Source organism: Procambarus clarkii, chromosome 74, assembly GCF_040958095.1.
Source record: "Procambarus clarkii isolate CNS0578487 chromosome 74, FALCON_Pclarkii_2.0, whole genome shotgun sequence".
In the NCBI taxonomy this organism is placed as follows: Eukaryota; Metazoa; Arthropoda; class Malacostraca; order Decapoda; family Cambaridae; genus Procambarus; species Procambarus clarkii.
This window is the reverse complement of record NC_091223.1, coordinates 10,438,840-10,456,467: the sequence shown is the minus strand read 5'-3', so window position 1 is coordinate 10,456,467 and position 17,628 is coordinate 10,438,840. Positions and strand designations below refer to the sequence as shown.

Below are 17,628 nucleotides of genomic sequence, written 5' to 3'. Positions count from 1 at the left end.
AAAAAGACCAGAAGAAAAGCCCCAGCACCAATGGCCAGGGACAAGAGTGTAGAAGAAAGATGAGGAACGAAGAAGTATAGCAGTGTCAGAGTAGGAGACAAGCGGAACGCATGAGGAAGAGATGTGATGGAGGATGACACCACACACAGCTTCAAGCACAGAGAAGATAGAAAAAAGAAAAAGTTCCTGTGCCCAGCAGGCACAGGAACCTGCACATGAGCGAATGACAGGTGAGAAGCGGGATCAAAAAGCCAAAGCTCAACTCCCGCAAACACAACTAGGGATATATAACTAGCTAAGTACTGAACAGAGAATCCAATGTACAGTATATGGAAGGGCTAAGCCAGGCACTGCAAGACGGGCAAGGAATGAGTGACCCAGATAAGACAACGAAAAACGGGGCCATGACCCCCCCTGGCAACCATTAACCCAGACGAACAAGGAAGGCCCCAGGAAGAAGCACGGAAGGGCCAAACAAATGCCACAACCAATCCCCAACACACACATCCACAGTATGAAAACTGCAGCAAAATGTCCCCCTCAGAACATCCAGAAAGCAATACTAACTCCATAACATAAACCCCACCACTGTACCTTGTAACCTGGTGGAGGTGGGGCCCCATAGCTGAACTCAAGCATGGGATGGATATGCATAAGAGTGGGACTGGATGGGTATAAATAGGAGCTGCCTCGTATGGCCCAATAGGCCTGCTGCAGTCACCTGTGTTCTGATGTTCTTATATTTGTATACAAAAACCATGAACCAGCACCTAACCGAAAGAGATGCCACAGCCACATAAACTCATCTGCAGAACGTAGACACAAATGAGTCACGGGATTGGTTCAACAGAAATTGCGAGAGGGCCAGAGACCAAAAGACACAAAAATGGAATCAATACAGGAAGAGTCCAAACCCCCAAACATACCAGCGATACAAAGATGCGAGAAACAACTACACAGCAGTGAGGAGAGAGGCAGAAAGAAATTTTGAAAAAGGGATTGCAGACAAATGTAAAACAGAACCAGGTCTATTCTATAAATTCATAAACCACATATTGCAGGTAAAGGATAATATTCAGAGGTTGAAAATGGGAAATAAATTCACGGAAAATGAAAAGGAAATATGTGAAACATTAAACGAAAAGTTCCAAAGTGTGTTTGTACAAAATGAAATCTTCAGGGAACTAGACACAATAAGAATTCCAGAGAACAACATAGAGCACATAGAGGTGTCTAGAGACGAAGTGGAAAAAATGCTCAAGGAGCTAAATAAGAACAAAGCAGTTGGTCCAGATGGAGTTTCACCATGGGTTCAGAGAGAATGTGCACCTGAGCTCAGCATTCCACTTCAACTGATTTTTCTGGCATCCCTGTTTACAGGAGTTGTAGCTGATGTGTGGAAAAAGGCTAATATAGTTCCAATCTACAAAAGTGGAAGCAGGGAAGACCCCCTTAATAATAGACCTGTATCATTGACAAGTGTAATAGTCAAAATATTGGAAATAATAATTAAAACTAAATGGGTAGAACACCTGGAGAGAAATGATATAATATCAGACAGACAGTATGGTTTTCAATCTGGAAGATCCTGTGTATCGAATTTACTCAGTTTCTATGATCGAGCAACAGATATTACAGGAAAGATGGTTGGGTTGACTGCATCTATCTGGACCTAAAAAAGGCTTTCGACAGAGTTTCACATAAGAGTTTGTTTTGGAAACTGGAAAATATTGGAGGGGTGACAGGTAAGCTTCTAACATGGATGAAAATTTTTCTGACTGACAGAAAAATGAGGGCAGTAATCAGAGGCAATGTATTGGACTGGAGAAATGTCACAAGTGGAGTACCACAGGGTTCAGTTCTTGCACCAGTGATGTTTATTGTCTACATAAATGATCTACCAGTTGGTATACAGAATTATATGAACATGTTTGCTGATGATGCTAAGATAATAGGAAGGATAAGATACTCAGATGTTTGTCATGCTCTTCAAGATGACCTGGACAAAATAAGTATATGGAGCACCACTTGGCAAATGGAATTTAATGTTAATAAATGCCATGTTATGGAATGTGGAATAGAACATAGACCCCACACAACCTATATATTATTATGTGAGAAATCTTTAAAGAATTCTGATAAAGAAAGAGATCTAGGGGTGGTTCTAGATAGAAAACTATCACCTGAGGACCACATAAAGAATATTGTGCGAGGAGCCTATGCCACGCTTTCTAACTTCAGAATTGCTTTTAAATACATGGATGGCGATATACTAAAGAAACTGTTCACGACTTTTGTTAGGCCAAAGCTAGAATATGCAGTGGTTGTGTGGTGCCCATATCTTAAGAAGCACATCAACAAACTGGAAAAGGTGCAAAGACATGCTACTATGTCGCTCCCAGAATTGAAGGGCAAGAGCTACGAGGAGAGGTTAGAGGCATTAAATATGCCAAAACTAGAAGACAGAAGAAAAAGAGGTGATATGATCACTACGTACAAAATAGTAACAGGAACTGATAAAATCGATAGGGAAGATTTCCTGAGACCTGGAACTTTAAGAACAAGAGGTCATAGATTTAAACTAGCTAAACACAGATGCCGAAGAAATATAAGAAAATTCATTTTCGCAAACAGAGTGGTAGACGGTTGGAACAAGTTACGTGAGAAGGTGGTGGAGGCCAAGACCGTCAGTAGTTTCAAAGCGTTATATGGCAAAGAGTGCTGGGAAGATGGGACACCACGAGCGTAGCTCTCATCCTGTAACTAGACTTAGGTAATTACACAACGTAGCAGAGAAGATTCCGGAAGCACCGCCAGTGGAAGAAGGCAGAGCCGCACATGCAGGAGAAGAGTAGGGTATAGGCAAAGGAGGAGCCCCACACCCATACACAGGGAAAACTCAGCGTCCTCTCCATAGCAGCAATCCAGAACACCCCCAGGAGCTACGGGGCATGGACTGAAGAATTAAGAGGAGCGAGAGGAGAAGCGCCCGAGAGAAAAGAACACAGAACCCCAGCATACGTGTACACCGCCCACATCAAAACAACCAACCACGGTGCATGCGCAGCAGGGATGCCAGATGTGGGTTGCTAGAAGTTGTGAGCTGAAGAAAGAAACCACAAACGCGACTAGAAAAACCAGACAAAATAGTGTTGTTAACGACTGAATCCGAGATGAGAGTACACAGGGCAGCCGTCAACTGTAGTCGAAAAGAGCAGTAAGGAGCAAAAAGAGACAGCACAGTTTCCCATTTGGGCTACAAGGAGCCAAATCTGGCAACCCTGTGCAGTGCAGGACAGTGCACAGAGAGAAGAGAAACCGAAAACCAGGAAGCTCGGAGAAAGGACCAACAAGCCCCAGAAAGGACCAGAAAACGACAGACGTTCCAATAATACAGGAAGAAAGAAAACCTTCCCGATCCTTCTAGAACAGAAAGAAGCAATCGTGAAGCACGAAGGCACAGAAGGCAAAGTCGCACCCGAGACCAAAAGTCATGCATAACCCCGAGAAGAGGGGGAACATAATGATGAAGGCCTGTCCCAAGAAGAAGGGTGGAGAAATGTACCCACCAACAGGACAGACCCGACGGATCCAAGGGACAAGGAACCAATCCCGGGAAGGGGCCGACTCCCAAAAACATGTACGGAGAGGGGGGGGGGGGGGGAGAAAATCCCCACTCCTCGTAACTGCAAGCCCCGCCCAGAGGGTAAAAAAATCCAGGCGGGGGTCCAACGTCAGCCCCTCACTAGCCCCAGGAACCCACAAGGCAGGTCCCGGGGCCTGAGCCGTTTCCCCAAAGCCCAGCCTCACAAGAAATTCCAGGGCAGCCGGACAAGTACTAAGGTTATCTTGAGATGATTTCGGGGCTTTTTAGTGTCCCCACAGCCCGGTCCTCGACCAGGCCTCCACCCCCAGGAAGCAGCCCGTGACAGCTGACTAACACCCAGGTACCTATTTTACTGTTAGGTAACAGGGGCATAGGGTGAAAGAAACTCTGTCCATTGTTTCTCGCCGGCGCCTGGGATCGAACCCAGGACCACAGGATCACAAGTCCAGCGTGCTGTTCGCTCGGCTGACCGGCTCCCTCCCAGGAAGGGAGCTCACTGGCAGACTCATACAACACTGCTGGAGGAACAGGCTTGAATGGCCCCTTCGCTACCCCGGAAAGGGAATTCCCCGAGACCGCCCGAGTCTCAAGACCACTACAGGGGAAGAACAAGGGGGCGCGGAAAGGAACAAAACTGAAGCAACTAACACCCCAAGCCCGTCACACCAACCAAAACGGGGCAGCCTTGGGGCCTCCGGGGAGCAAACTACCTAGCGCGTTGCTACCAGCGAAACGCAACATGCAACGCCCGTGCTGCCTGTACTTGCACAGTCCACATAACACATAAGACAGGGTAACCGAGTCACAAACAAGCAACAATACTCAAAGGACTTCGGGTCGAAGGTGCCACAAAGTCCACAGGCAGCAGACGGAGGCAAAGACAGTGAGAGTCACCCTGAGACAAGGGGACAGAGCACTCCTCGAACTCGCACAAAGCAAGGGGGAACTCCGGGGTCACATTCAATGAACCCACGCGCCCCCTAGGGGATTTCCAGGGTCCTGAGCGTTTACGGAATTCACGCCCAGGTAATCTCAGGCAGGCTACTGCTAACCAGCGCCCAAGTCTACCAAACAACCTTCTAAGAACTGAACCCCCGGGACTTGTACACTCACGGGGAATTAGCAGGGGGAACCACCGGAAGAAGGAAGAATACTCAGTACACAGGGGGTAAGAACCAAGGCAGACCCCCATCAGGCAGATAAACAAAAAGAAAAAGAAAACCCCGCAAGAGGACAGCGTACCCAGGCGGACCAGAGCCGGCCACTATGATTGGTGAAAACAAGCTGCACAGTACCCTGCTCCCCAGCCAGTGCAAAACTGCCCCCTCACCCTAAGGTGAATAAGGGAGACAGAACACCCCAGCATACAAAGGGCGGCCGAAAACCAAGCATTAAATGGCCTAGCAGAGGCAGAACCCAAGGAAATTGGGGAAGGTAACCCCAAGCCCCAAGGGCAGTACTTACAGGGCAACTAGGGAAGGAAACCCTAGGTGCATGCAGCCCGAGTACTGGGGAATCACTCCCGGCTCATGCACCACCTAGAAGACAGTCACCACACTCTAGGCACAGTACTGAAACAACCACTGGAGCCAGAGCACACAACCGTTACCTAAAGCATCAACCTCAGAACTGAAGGGTGGATAGCCAGGCGGGGGTCTGGGATGCCCCTTTCCCCTCACGGGGAGGGGGGAACTGCACAGACAGTGGCGCGATGACGTGTGACGTCATGCTCGTTTGCTCGTTTCTTTTGGAGAAGTTCTATCCACTTGTTCAGCTTTTGGTAGCAATTTTCACCAGAATAGGGGTTTGTTTTGGGACGCTTACCATTCTGGGTGCCTGACCCGGTTGATAGCAGACATAGAATGCTTCCAACCACATGGGGGGTTACTATAGGCCATTGCTTCCCATGCCTCTCTGAGGGGGCCAGGTTCTGGCTCGTGGTCCCCGGTAGGCCCACAGAACTCCATACGCATGACTGATGCCAAAGTCTGACATTAGCATATGTTATGATCTCAGCCTACAGGAGAAACGAGTCTCCCTCCTTGAGAGTTATTCAGCAAGCCTGACCTAACTAGAAGGTCTAGCAAAATTTGAGGTGATAACACATATGTAAAATAGTTGGTTGGATATGTGTAACAGTTTAAGATTATGGGCAGTAAGTAAGGAAATAGATAAATGACTGGCTAGGAGATGTGGACATTTTGCTGGAGGCGTGAGGCTCGCTTCCGGAGGACCTTGACATCACTTGAGTGCCAGACATCGCAGGGGGAAGCCGCGCTTCGTTGAGCTCCCGTCAGAAGGGAACCCCTAGTGATATATCTCTAAGAGAAGAGAAGTGTGCAGACGTACCAGCTGTGGAATAGAGCTGGGGACGTGTGGTCTCAAGTCGTGGACGATAATTAGTGAATATTAAGCCGCCCGGAGGCATTATTGTGGGCCGTGGAGCGCCCTGACCAAGCCTCGTCAGAGGAAGAAGCGCCCTCGACCAGTTAATCTGTGGTAAGCACGATATACGCCAGTTCATAGTGATTGCATTGTAGTTGGTCGTGTGCCCAGCGACAGTAGCGATGTTTATTTATAAGTTAGACATGTTTTAATAAGGCAGAAGGCCTGAAATAGGAGAGTGAAGAGGGAGGAACACGGAGCGACGTCCGTCCTCTCTGAGCGCTGGCGGACGACTGAGGGAGCCTGGCTCCGGATGGAGGAAGACCCTCCCAGCGAGTGAGGACGCCGCCGCCAGGCGAGGTGGAGTATGGACCCGCCCAAAACGGGGGAGTCCACTCTCACTGTATGTAGAGAACAGATAGAGGTTTGAGGCAAACATATTGTGTGAATATTTTTTGTTTATGTGTTAAAGGGGAACATTTTATTGGAGTGTCGATGGGTTGCAGGTTTGTCTTTTGGGGAAGAAGTTGCTGAGAACTTCGAAGCCAGCAGATGAAGTAGCTGATGAGACTCCAAGGTAGTGGAGCAGAGGACCTCGAGCTGTGAGGAGAAGCAGCAGTGAAGAGGAGTGTCACGTGCTTCTGTAGAGGTGGAGAAGCACCATACTTGCTCGGGGAAACTTCATGGTGTAGCAGCCAAGAGAGCTGTGGAGGACCCTAGCAGAAGGGTGAAGCACCGTAGTTGCTCAAGGAAACTTCATGATAGCAGCCTGGAGGAGCTGCAGAGGATCCTGGTAGTGAAGCCCGGAAGAACCTAAAGAAATAGGGTAGTGAACTTCCAGAGGTGGAAGGGGAAGTTCTGGTGGATTACTAGTAGGGAGTTGATAGTGTTTGGTTGTCATTAGCGTGCAAGACGCAGTGAGAGGTGAGTGACTGTTGGCATTCTTGCGTCAAGGAGTTTTTTTATACTGAAGTATCAATGAACATTTATACTGGTATATGTTATTGCATTCAAATGCTGGTTTTCTATATATATATGTTATCTTGCTGATGGTGCAACAGTGTGTAGGTTTGACCAACTTGAGGAAGTTAATAGTATCAGGTGGTGAACCAGGAGGTAGGATACCACTTGATAAGCTGATAATAGAGTTCTGATGGTATTGGAGTGCAACCTGATTGTGATATTATAGAGTATAGGATTCATTATTATTATATGTGTGTATGTATCGTGTATGTGCTTTGTTCAGTAAATGTGTCACAATTTGCTGGTGTTTGCCCTTGTCCTAGTGAGGCTTCCCAGGAGGTAGTAAAGAAGGAGAGAGAGAGAGAGAAAGAACCATGAACCACTGCTGTGGACAGGGTAAGAGGTAATACTAGTAAGTCATAGGGGATTGAGGAGATCATATCTCATAAGGAGAGAGTGGGGAGTCACAGCGGCTCGAGTGGGTGTGTGCACGTGACAACGAGGCTAAGTGTTGGAGCCGCATCCCCTAAACGTGTGACGTTGAGCCCCTCTCCAAGAGCCAGAAGCGCCAAGGGTGATCTCCTAGTATAAGCACTCTGCCGAGTTGTGGGTTGGGTTGTCCATAGAGAAGGATCGACGACGACAACACCAACCAACCCACAGTCTATATAATAAATTGGGGGCCTGTGTCCGGGAGAGTGAACTGACACACCCACACCCTGTCCAAAAGTGGATTTGTACACCCTTGCTGAAATAGATAAACTGTGTGAACGCAGGTGTATATTCTCTCTCTTGGGAAGACTCACAGGACAAAGATGGATAAGGTGCAAGCGTTTGTGGAGTCGGGCAAGCCTGAGGACTTGGAAGGTTGCACGAGGGATCAATTGAAACAAATAGCAGAAAAATGTGGCATCAGGTTGAAAGCATCTAAAGTAGCTGGGATGAAGGATGAGATCCTGAGGCAGTTAAGAGCCAAAAGTGAAGCGGCAGAGCAAGGAGCCCAAAAAGGAGCTGAAAGTGGAAAGGAGGATGATGGGCAGGATGAAGTGAGATCCCAGGGATCGAGTAGGAGCAGCAAGAGTAGCCGCAGTAGTAGGAGTAGCCGGAATAGGAGCTTGGAGAGATTCCAGTTAGAGCTCCAGATGCAGCGTGAGGACAAGGAGAGACAGTTCCAGCTGGAAAAGATGAAATTAGAACTCCAGATGAAAAATGAAGCCGAGAAGGAAAAAGAGAAAACCAGACTGGAAGTAGAAAAAGAGAAAACCAAACTGGAAGTAGAAAAAGAGAAAACCAGAGTAAGGGAACTGGAGTTGGAACAAGAGAAAGAAAAAGAGAAAGCAAGACTAGAGGTCGAAAAAGAAAAAGAGAGAACAAAACAAATGCAGATAGAAGCGAATAGAACCTTGGCTGAGCAAAGGATCGAACATGGGTTGCCAGAGAGCACCACCCAGGTATCACACCCACCAGAGGTTAGGGTTAGGGAGAAGGACATTCCCTTGTTTGTTCCCGAAGAGGCAGAGAGCTTTTTCGAGCACTTTGAAAAAGTAGCCAGCATCAAGGAGTGGCCACAGGAGGAATGGGCCCAACTGGTCCAGTTAAGATTGACCGGTGCAGCCAGGGAGGCATACACCCAATTGTCACTGGAAGAGTGCCAGGATTACGCCACAGTAAAGAGCAGCATATTGCGCTCGTTTCAGTTAACCTCAGAAGCTTATAGGAAGCGCTTCAGAGAAATGATCAAAGTTGGAGCATGTACGTTTGCTGAGACAGCAAGAGATCTGGAAAGACGATTCCAGAGGTGGATTGAGGCTGCTGGAGTTGGATCTTACGCTGACCTGAAGCAACTGATGGTCATGGAAAAGTTCTTGGAGATGATGCATCCCGAAACAAAGTTCAAGATCCAAGAAGCAGGGATATTGGAGGTGAAAGATGCCGCAGATAGGGCGGATATGATTACTGAAGCATATAAGAGCTTAAGGGAGAACAGAGTGAGAAGCGAGGCGAGACGCAGCAATGGCAGATCCAATGGAGTCTGGGGAGGAAGAAATTATGAAAGACCCAGAAGAGTCTGGGGTGAGAAAAATTTTGATAAATGGGCAGATAAAAGTAAGTACCCTAAAACTCAGAAGAGTAGGTCGCGCACTTCATCTGAAAGTGAAGATGGAGGAGCTAAACGAGAAACTGATCGGTATCCGGGAAATCAAGAGTCCAGTAAAGCTCCACAGAGTACGAGTAGTACGTCTGGCCCGAGGAACTCCAATACGAGTGGGCAGAGTCAGAGCCGCTTTGGTACATATAGAAGAGATTTTTCCCAGATGAGATGTTACAATTGTAACGGATTGGGTCACGTGATGCGAGATTGTCGGCAGGGCAAGAGAGTTGTGACCCTGGCCATGTGTGACCCCCGAGGTAAATATACTAATGTGTTCCAAGACAAACCACAGAGAGCGAACTTAGTGAACGAGAGGTATAGGCCGTTCATGAGCAAAGGTTGGATCAGAATAGGAGGCCAACCTGAGGTAGAAGTTGGTATCTTAAGAGATACCGGAGCTAATCAGAGCTTGATTACGAGAAGCCTGATTGGGAATGGTCGACGGTTAGCTGGCAGTGGGAAGATGAAAGTATATGGGTTATTGTCTGAGAGTGACATGCCCGTTTGTACTGTCCAGCTAAGGTCGGAATATGTGTCGGCAGAGGTGATGTTGGGAGTGTGCCCCGACATACCTGTTCCAGGAGTCCAAGTGATCCTGGGGAATGACTTGTGCGGGACAAAGGTGTTGCCGAGAGTCGTAGCGGAGACTGTGCCAGAGGAGTGCCCAGAAGGCCACTGCACGGGTGGGACACCTGAGAGTGTGAACCTGACTGACATCCGAGGAGATGCGTCAGGAGACCGCCAAGCCATTGAGTACCCTGTCTCGGTAGTGATGAAGACAGAGGTGGCCGACGAGGAAGACACTGGAGAAGGTGAGACAGTGTCGATTAAACCGGTGGAAGATATCGATGTAGATATATCATGGCTGTTTGATGAAGGTCCAGCCCAGGAAAATGAAGTCTCGGTGAGGTCAAAAGTGAAGATGGCCCAGCCGAAGAAGAATCAGGTGAAGAGAGCGGACCTGAGTAGAGCCCGGACTGCTGAAATTAAGAGTCGGAAGGCAATTGCAACTGTGCTGAGTGGGAATGAGGAAAGATGTGGACATACAGAGGACAAGAGTAGAGCGTCAAGTTGTCCACGAGCACAGAGGCATTTGGGTAGTAGAGTTAAGTTGTTTGAGATGTCAGGAGTTGACATGTTTCACAGAAACCGTAGAGTAGAGATAATGAAGAAGAGTAATAGCCGAGAAAATGAAAGGAGAAGAGACAGCATGTGTGGAGAGATGCTTACGAGCACTCTGGGAGAGGCAAAGCGACATGTATGGTCGAGTGCTGTTGGATGTAGTGCAGTGCTCGAAGAAACTTTTAGGGAACGAAGAAGAGTTGAAGGAGAAGAAATGGAGTTGTATAGAAGTGAAAAGTGTGGGAAGAGGAAGATGATACAAGCATGGAGGAATAGAAGAAAGCCGAGGACTCGGTGGGAGTCGAACAGGATGAGGTCTCGGATATATGAGGAGACGAAAGGGAGGAGCGTCGGTGAAGACGATGGAGTGAAGTATGATGACAGGAGACGAAAGTATAATGGCAGTAGATGGAAGTGTGAAGACGACAGAGGAGGTACAGACAGTAGATGTCTGACTCTGGACGGGAAGAGAAGAAGACGAGGAAACGGAGGGTGGAGACAGTAAGTAGAGTGGACCAATGGATTGCAGGCGTCCAAGGAGGACAGCCTAGCCAAGAGGTGCCAGAGAGGTCAAATCGTTTGTGAGAAGACCATGTTTCTGGAGAGTTGTGAGCCGGATGTTGCAAGGTGCAACGAATTATTTGTAGACTCCTAAGAGAGTATATGGGGTGAAGAACGAGACAGCGTGGTGGCGGATGTATTATCCCGAGCTTTGCCACTGGAATAACTCTCAAAAATAAGGGGAGGGGAGTGTTATGATCTCAGCCTACAGGAGAAACGAGTCTCCCTCCTTGAGAGTTATTCAGCAAGCCTGACCTAACTAGAAGGTCTAGCAAAATTTGAGGTGATAACACATATGTAAAATAGTTGGTTGGATATGTGTAACAGTTTAAGATTATGGGCAGTAAGTAAGGAAATAGATAAATGACTGGCTAGGAGATGTGGACATTTTGCTGGAGGCGTGAGGCTCGCTTCCGGAGGACCTTGACATCACTTGAGTGCCAGACATCGCAGGGGGAAGCCGCGCTTCGTTGAGCTCCCGTCAGAAGGGAACCCCTAGTGATATATCTCTAAGAGAAGAGAAGTGTGCAGACGTACCAGCTGTGGAATAGAGCTGGGGACGTGTGGTCTCAAGTCGTGGACGATAATTAGTGAATATTAAGCCGCCCGGAGGCATTATTGTGGGCCGTGGAGCGCCCTGACCAAGCCTCGTCAGAGGAAGAAGCGCCCTCGACCAGTTAATCTGTGGTAAGCACGATATACGCCAGTTCATAGTGATTGCATTGTAGTTGGTCGTGTGCCCAGCGACAGTAGCGATGTTTATTTATAAGTTAGACATGTTTTAATAAGGCAGAAGGCCTGAAATAGGAGAGTGAAGAGGGAGGAACACGGAGCGACGTCCGTCCTCTCTGAGCGCTGGCGGACGACTGAGGGAGCCTGGCTCCGGATGGAGGAAGACCCTCCCAGCGAGTGAGGACGCCGCCGCCAGGCGAGGTGGAGTATGGACCCGCCCAAAACGGGGGAGTCCACTCTCACTGTATGTAGAGAACAGATAGAGGTTTGAGGCAAACATATTGTGTGAATATTTTTTGTTTATGTGTTAAAGGGGAACATTTTATTGGAGTGTCGATGGGTTGCAGGTTTGTCTTTTGGGGAAGAAGTTGCTGAGAACTTCGAAGCCAGCAGATGAAGTAGCTGATGAGACTCCAAGGTAGTGGAGCAGAGGACCTCGAGCTGTGAGGAGAAGCAGCAGTGAAGAGGAGTGTCACGTGCTTCTGTAGAGGTGGAGAAGCACCATACTTGCTCGGGGAAACTTCATGGTGTAGCAGCCAAGAGAGCTGTGGAGGACCCTAGCAGAAGGGTGAAGCACCGTAGTTGCTCAAGGAAACTTCATGATAGCAGCCTGGAGGAGCTGCAGAGGATCCTGGTAGTGAAGCCCGGAAGAACCTAAAGAAATAGGGTAGTGAACTTCCAGAGGTGGAAGGGGAAGTTCTGGTGGATTACTAGTAGGGAGTTGATAGTGTTTGGTTGTCATTAGCGTGCAAGACGCAGTGAGAGGTGAGTGACTGTTGGCATTCTTGCGTCAAGGAGTTTTTTTATACTGAAGTATCAATGAACATTTATACTGGTATATGTTATTGCATTCAAATGCTGGTTTTCTATATATATATGTTATCTTGCTGATGGTGCAACAGTGTGTAGGTTTGACCAACTTGAGGAAGTTAATAGTATCAGGTGGTGAACCAGGAGGTAGGATACCACTTGATAAGCTGATAATAGAGTTCTGATGGTATTGGAGTGCAACCTGATTGTGATATTATAGAGTATAGGATTCATTATTATTATATGTGTGTATGTATCGTGTATGTGCTTTGTTCAGTAAATGTGTCACAATTTGCTGGTGTTTGCCCTTGTCCTAGTGAGGCTTCCCAGGAGGTAGTAAAGAAGGAGAGAGAGAGAGAGAAAGAACCATGAACCACTGCTGTGGACAGGGTAAGAGGTAATACTAGTAAGTCATAGGGGATTGAGGAGATCATATCTCATAAGGAGAGAGTGGGGAGTCACAGCGGCTCGAGTGGGTGTGTGCACGTGACAACGAGGCTAAGTGTTGGAGCCGCATCCCCTAAACGTGTGACGTTGAGCCCCTCTCCAAGAGCCAGAAGCGCCAAGGGTGATCTCCTAGTATAAGCACTCTGCCGAGTTGTGGGTTGGGTTGTCCATAGAGAAGGATCGACGACGACAACACCAACCAACCCACAGTCTATATAATACATATCAGCCTGGATAAGCTCCGGGGAGCTGAAGGGGCTCCCCCCTCCTCCCAGAAAAATATTCAGTCCCAATCCGATGCCTCGATGGGGGTATGTGGTATGTCAGGTAAGAGAGTAAGGAGGGTAGCTGGCTGGGATCCTGGGTAGTATGCCTATTCCAACTATATTCCTTGTTTCTCATAGATATGAAAGTTGTTTTATGATGACTGACTTTAATGAGCAGTTCACTTCAGTTGTGGGTCAATTTCTGATCCCCATATGCTTCTATCACCTATTTTAGCTGCTAGATTCTATTCATTACTTCCAATAAGACAAAGTCTCAGGAACCTGACATTTGTGAGTGCCCTGTGTGGTCTATGCTGTAAGCTCCTGGGAGGTACTGTGAGATCCCAGAACAGAAAATGGTGATTTAATCTACAAATAAAATTATGATGGGAATCACTAAATTTGATAAAGAAATTTTTGAAATGAGAGGTTATGTATAAATTACAGAAACAAAGGTTTAAAACATATAAAATTACCTTTTGCAAGCAGAGTGGTAGATAAATGTAATAAAGTAAATGAGTATGTAGTGTATGCCAATCATCAGAGGAAGCTTCAAACTTCTATATGAGAAAGATTGTAAGGAAGACAGGCAACAATAAGACATAGTTCTCATCCTGTAATTACAACACACAAATAATAATAATTAGGTAATTACATGTCAGACAAAGCCATACCTGATGTCTATTCAGCTTCTTGGCTACGCCAGAATTATGTTCGCATATTTCAGCAAGAGAACGACCAGTAAGGAGGTATTGTTTAGCAGATTCAACAAGATGGTGAGTGGAGACAGGTGCATCCTCTTCACAGGTCATCATTTGAACAGAAGATAACACCTGCCCATTATACTCACCAAAGGTCACAAGTTTCCTGTGTGAAAGTTCATTAATTGTTACAGGTGCATATATTATTATTTATCAATCAATTTCAATAGTGTGCAAAAACACGAGATAAGTTTTAAGAAGTTATGAACAAAGCAAATGATTCAATGTATCCGATTCAATTATGAGAAGCTACAAGTGTCAGAGCCAAAAGATACTGCTGAGGCAATTGTAGCAATTTCAAACTGTTTTGTACCCCTTCAAAGAGAAGGAGAGGTTGGTGGAGTTCATACCTCAGTTTGTCCCAGTAACAACTAACCAGGAACCATAAAATCACTCAAAACTCCCTACAAATGGTCCTTTACCATTCTAAAAGTTACAAGGGTAATTTTGAGACATCTGAAATCGACAATTAACTAAAATGACTGCCACTAGATGGCAATACTACCATGTAAACAAACAGTGAAGTGGCAAGCCTCACTTTACACCTTAGTGATATCTGCCTCAAAACCGGACTCTGGCAGAGCCGATGTTATCAACATAAGGTCAAATTAATGTTGAGACTATCAAACAAAGGATTTTACTATGTTAACCCTTAAACCACTGTACTGCGCCAAACGACAAATGCCGTTCACCCACTACTGCTCCAACCAACAAAAATTTTTTTTATTTTTTCGTACATGGTCGAAATGCGCTCGCGGTAGGTTGGGTACGAAATGGATGCCTAAAGCCTTCAATGAAGGGTGGCCATCTTGAAAAAATCCCATAATGCCCCAGGCATAAGGGGACCCTCAGTTCTGATTGAGTAACCATGCCTGACGTACTCGCCACCACATACCAAACGCCTGTGGGACGCGCTAGTGAAAGATCGCTCTCTATCGATGAAATTCAGACGTTATTGTTTGAAGAATATAAGGGTTATGATATTGATGAAGGTTATCTTGAGGTTATCTTGAGATGATTTCGAGGCTTTTTAGTGTCCCCGCGGCCCGGTCCTCGACCAGGCCTCCACCCCAAGGAAGCAGCCTGTGACAGCTGACTAACACCCAGGAACCTACTTTACTGCCAGGTAACAGGGGCATAGGGTGAAAGAAACTCTGCCTATTGTTTCTCGCTGGCGCCCGGGATTGAACCCGGGACCACAGGATCACAAGTCCAGCGTGCTGTCCGCTCGGCCGATCAGGAAGGAATAAACCTCCCCCTCAGAGGAACGGCCAGCCCTGCTCCTAAGACAAAAACCCCCAAGCGAGACTCAACGGGGCGAAGGCTCTCCAAGCAACCCCTCCCCAACCCCGGGAACCTCCATGGCTGGACCTGGGGCCGAGCCATTCCCCACAAGCCAAGGCCCCACAAGAAAAAGCTGGGGCAGCCGTAAAACACTAAGGAAGGGAGTCCACTGGTCAGACCCTTATGCACGGATGGAGGAACAGGCCCAAAGGCCTCCGCTGCCACCCCGGAGGAAGAAAAAACCCCGAGACCGCCCGAGTCTCAAACACCCATGAAACACTGCCCCGACCCTGAAACCTCAGACGTGTCAGAGCCGGAAGCAAGGGGAAGGACCCAAATGTGCAACCGAAGGGGAAGGACCAGGAGGGGCGAACGGAACCAGAGCCGAAGCGACCCCCACACCCAAGTCCGGGTCACAAGCACCTCCGGGGTTCAACCCAGAAAATGGCGTTTCATTACATTCAACCCTGGTATTCTCTGGGAAGCCCCTGCGGCTCCCTGCAGCTTCATACCCAAAGAGAAGGAAAAGAAACGGCTAACCCGAGAGGTGGCCACCACAAACTCCGCAACGCGAAGCCGAGACAAAAGGCTGCAACCTGCAACCCAAGGCAACAAGAACGCACAGGAGCAGAAGCGCATAAAGAATGGCCGGTCAAGAACCTGTGCGACCCTCAAATTCCTGCACCCAAAATGAGCCCTAGACATCACCAATACAGCAGCAAAAGCTGCAAACGTAAAAACAGCACGGGCGCAAGGACAGACCGCAGGCTGGAAGACTGAAAAACTTTGCGGACGACCTGGGAGACCCGAGCCCTGCAACAGGGAACGAGGGGAACCGGAACAACCCAAAGCGCATTCCCAGACATGGTACGCAGGTAACAGCAAAAAGCGCAACCGGACAACACAGGACGCACCCCCGGCCAAACCAAACAAGCATAAAAAATCCAAGAACCCCTCCGGAAAGCAGCCGTCTCGACCATCGCCAGGACGGAGAAAGGCTGCAAACGTACAAACCTGCCACCAGTACCAAAGAGCAGAAACCTGAACCAAAGGGGCTACCACAAACTGAGGAGAAGATAAGAAGGCACCCTGATCAAGGACCAGGATGGCTCAGGCGACGCATGAGCAGGCCAGAGGTGAAACAAAACACGAGAAAGCGTTCGAAACAGGGTGGATGTGACGTCCACCCCGAACGTAAGCCGGGGCGGCTCCGCCAGCGCCGCACAAAACGAGGCGACAGTAGGAAACATCAAATAACTGTACTCCTGAAAACCCAAGAAAGGACAAGACAACCCAATGCGAAGGAGAAGACAACCTACGAAGAGCAAGAAAAAGTGCATAGAAACACCAGGAACGTCATACTGTCGCCGAGACGAAGCTCGCAGGTGAGACACCGTCAACAAACCTACCTGATCACCACAGAGATGGGGATACCCGCGTCAAAAAAACCAGACACAAAGAGCCGAGGAGAAGGCTGAACCAGTCACGTACAGGACCGATCCGACCTGCCGAAAGAGGCAGAGCCACGGGAAAATGCCCCGGGTTCGGACACCTATCAAGCAGCGTCTGAAAATAAAACTGGGCCGGCCACCAAGGAACCATAAGGACTACTCTCGTGGGAATGGGCTCCAACTGAACCAGAACCCGAAGCAACAGGTGGACAGGAAGAAGAGGAACAGGTACCCCCCACCTCGACCAGTCCTGCCGAAAGGTATCCACCGTGAACGCTTCACAGGCGGGTTAGGGCGCCACATAAAATGGGCGACGCCTAGACCACGCCGACTCGAAGACGTCCATAGCCAGGAGTTCATACATCTGACAGAGCCAACGAAACAAGTTGGCGACGACTGGCCAATCCGCAAACAGAGGAATGAACTGAGACAGCTGTCTGCCAGGACGCAGGACACACCCCGGACATGAACCTCACGGTTAGCCAAACCCCGAGAATCCAGCAAATGAGCCACTCTAAGGAACCAACCCTAAAGGTCAACACCTAAGAGAAACCCTGTGGTTCCGGACACGAACCGCCAAAGAACAGTCTGAATGGAGCTGAATGGTAGAGCACCGAGTGACCCAAACCCTCCGAAGCGCAAACCAGACAGCCACGAACTCCCGAACCGTGCTGTGAGCCCGACGAACGGACAGACCCCACCATCCCCAGCCGACCTGGTGAGCACTGGTCACAAAGCCCTAGCCGAGAAATGACCCGTCCGTGAACACATCGAGTGAAGGCGTGGTGAGGTGCCAAAACACGGAACCCCGAGAACCCCAAAGAAGAAGCTGGTGAAGCAGCACCAACACAAGATCCCCGGAGGAACGAACCCAATGATTTCAAGAGAGGCGGAAGGAGAGTCTCCGAAGGAACCAAACAGATGCCGAAGCCAAACCCGACCCCGCGGGCAGACCAGCACGTCGAAGTTCAGACTCCAGCACAACTGCTTGAGCAACCACTGAGCAACCTGGGACCCCCTCATGAACAGCCGAAGGTGGGACCACAGCCGCAGCTACACTTCTGGAGAAAAGACAAGGAGCGGCCCA

General features: G+C 48.4%; 1 protein-coding gene across 4 annotated transcripts in view; it reads right to left on the bottom strand.

The window, feature by feature from the left end:
* Wdr24 (WD repeat domain 24) overlaps positions 1-17,628 on the bottom strand; it is a 121,637-nt gene that overhangs the window by 36,020 nt on the left and 67,989 nt on the right. For 3 of the 4 annotated variants that reach the window (XM_069312917.1, XM_069312918.1, XM_069312919.1), the window contains 2 exons: positions 13,720-13,912; positions 9,680-9,910 (listed from right to left, as the gene is read on the bottom strand). In XM_069312917.1, coding sequence (XP_069169018.1) covers positions 9,680-9,910; positions 13,720-13,912 — 424 coding nt within the window. The remainder of the gene's footprint in view (positions 1-9,679; positions 9,911-13,719; positions 13,913-17,628) is intronic. The other variant, XM_045757029.2, reaches the window with a different exon arrangement.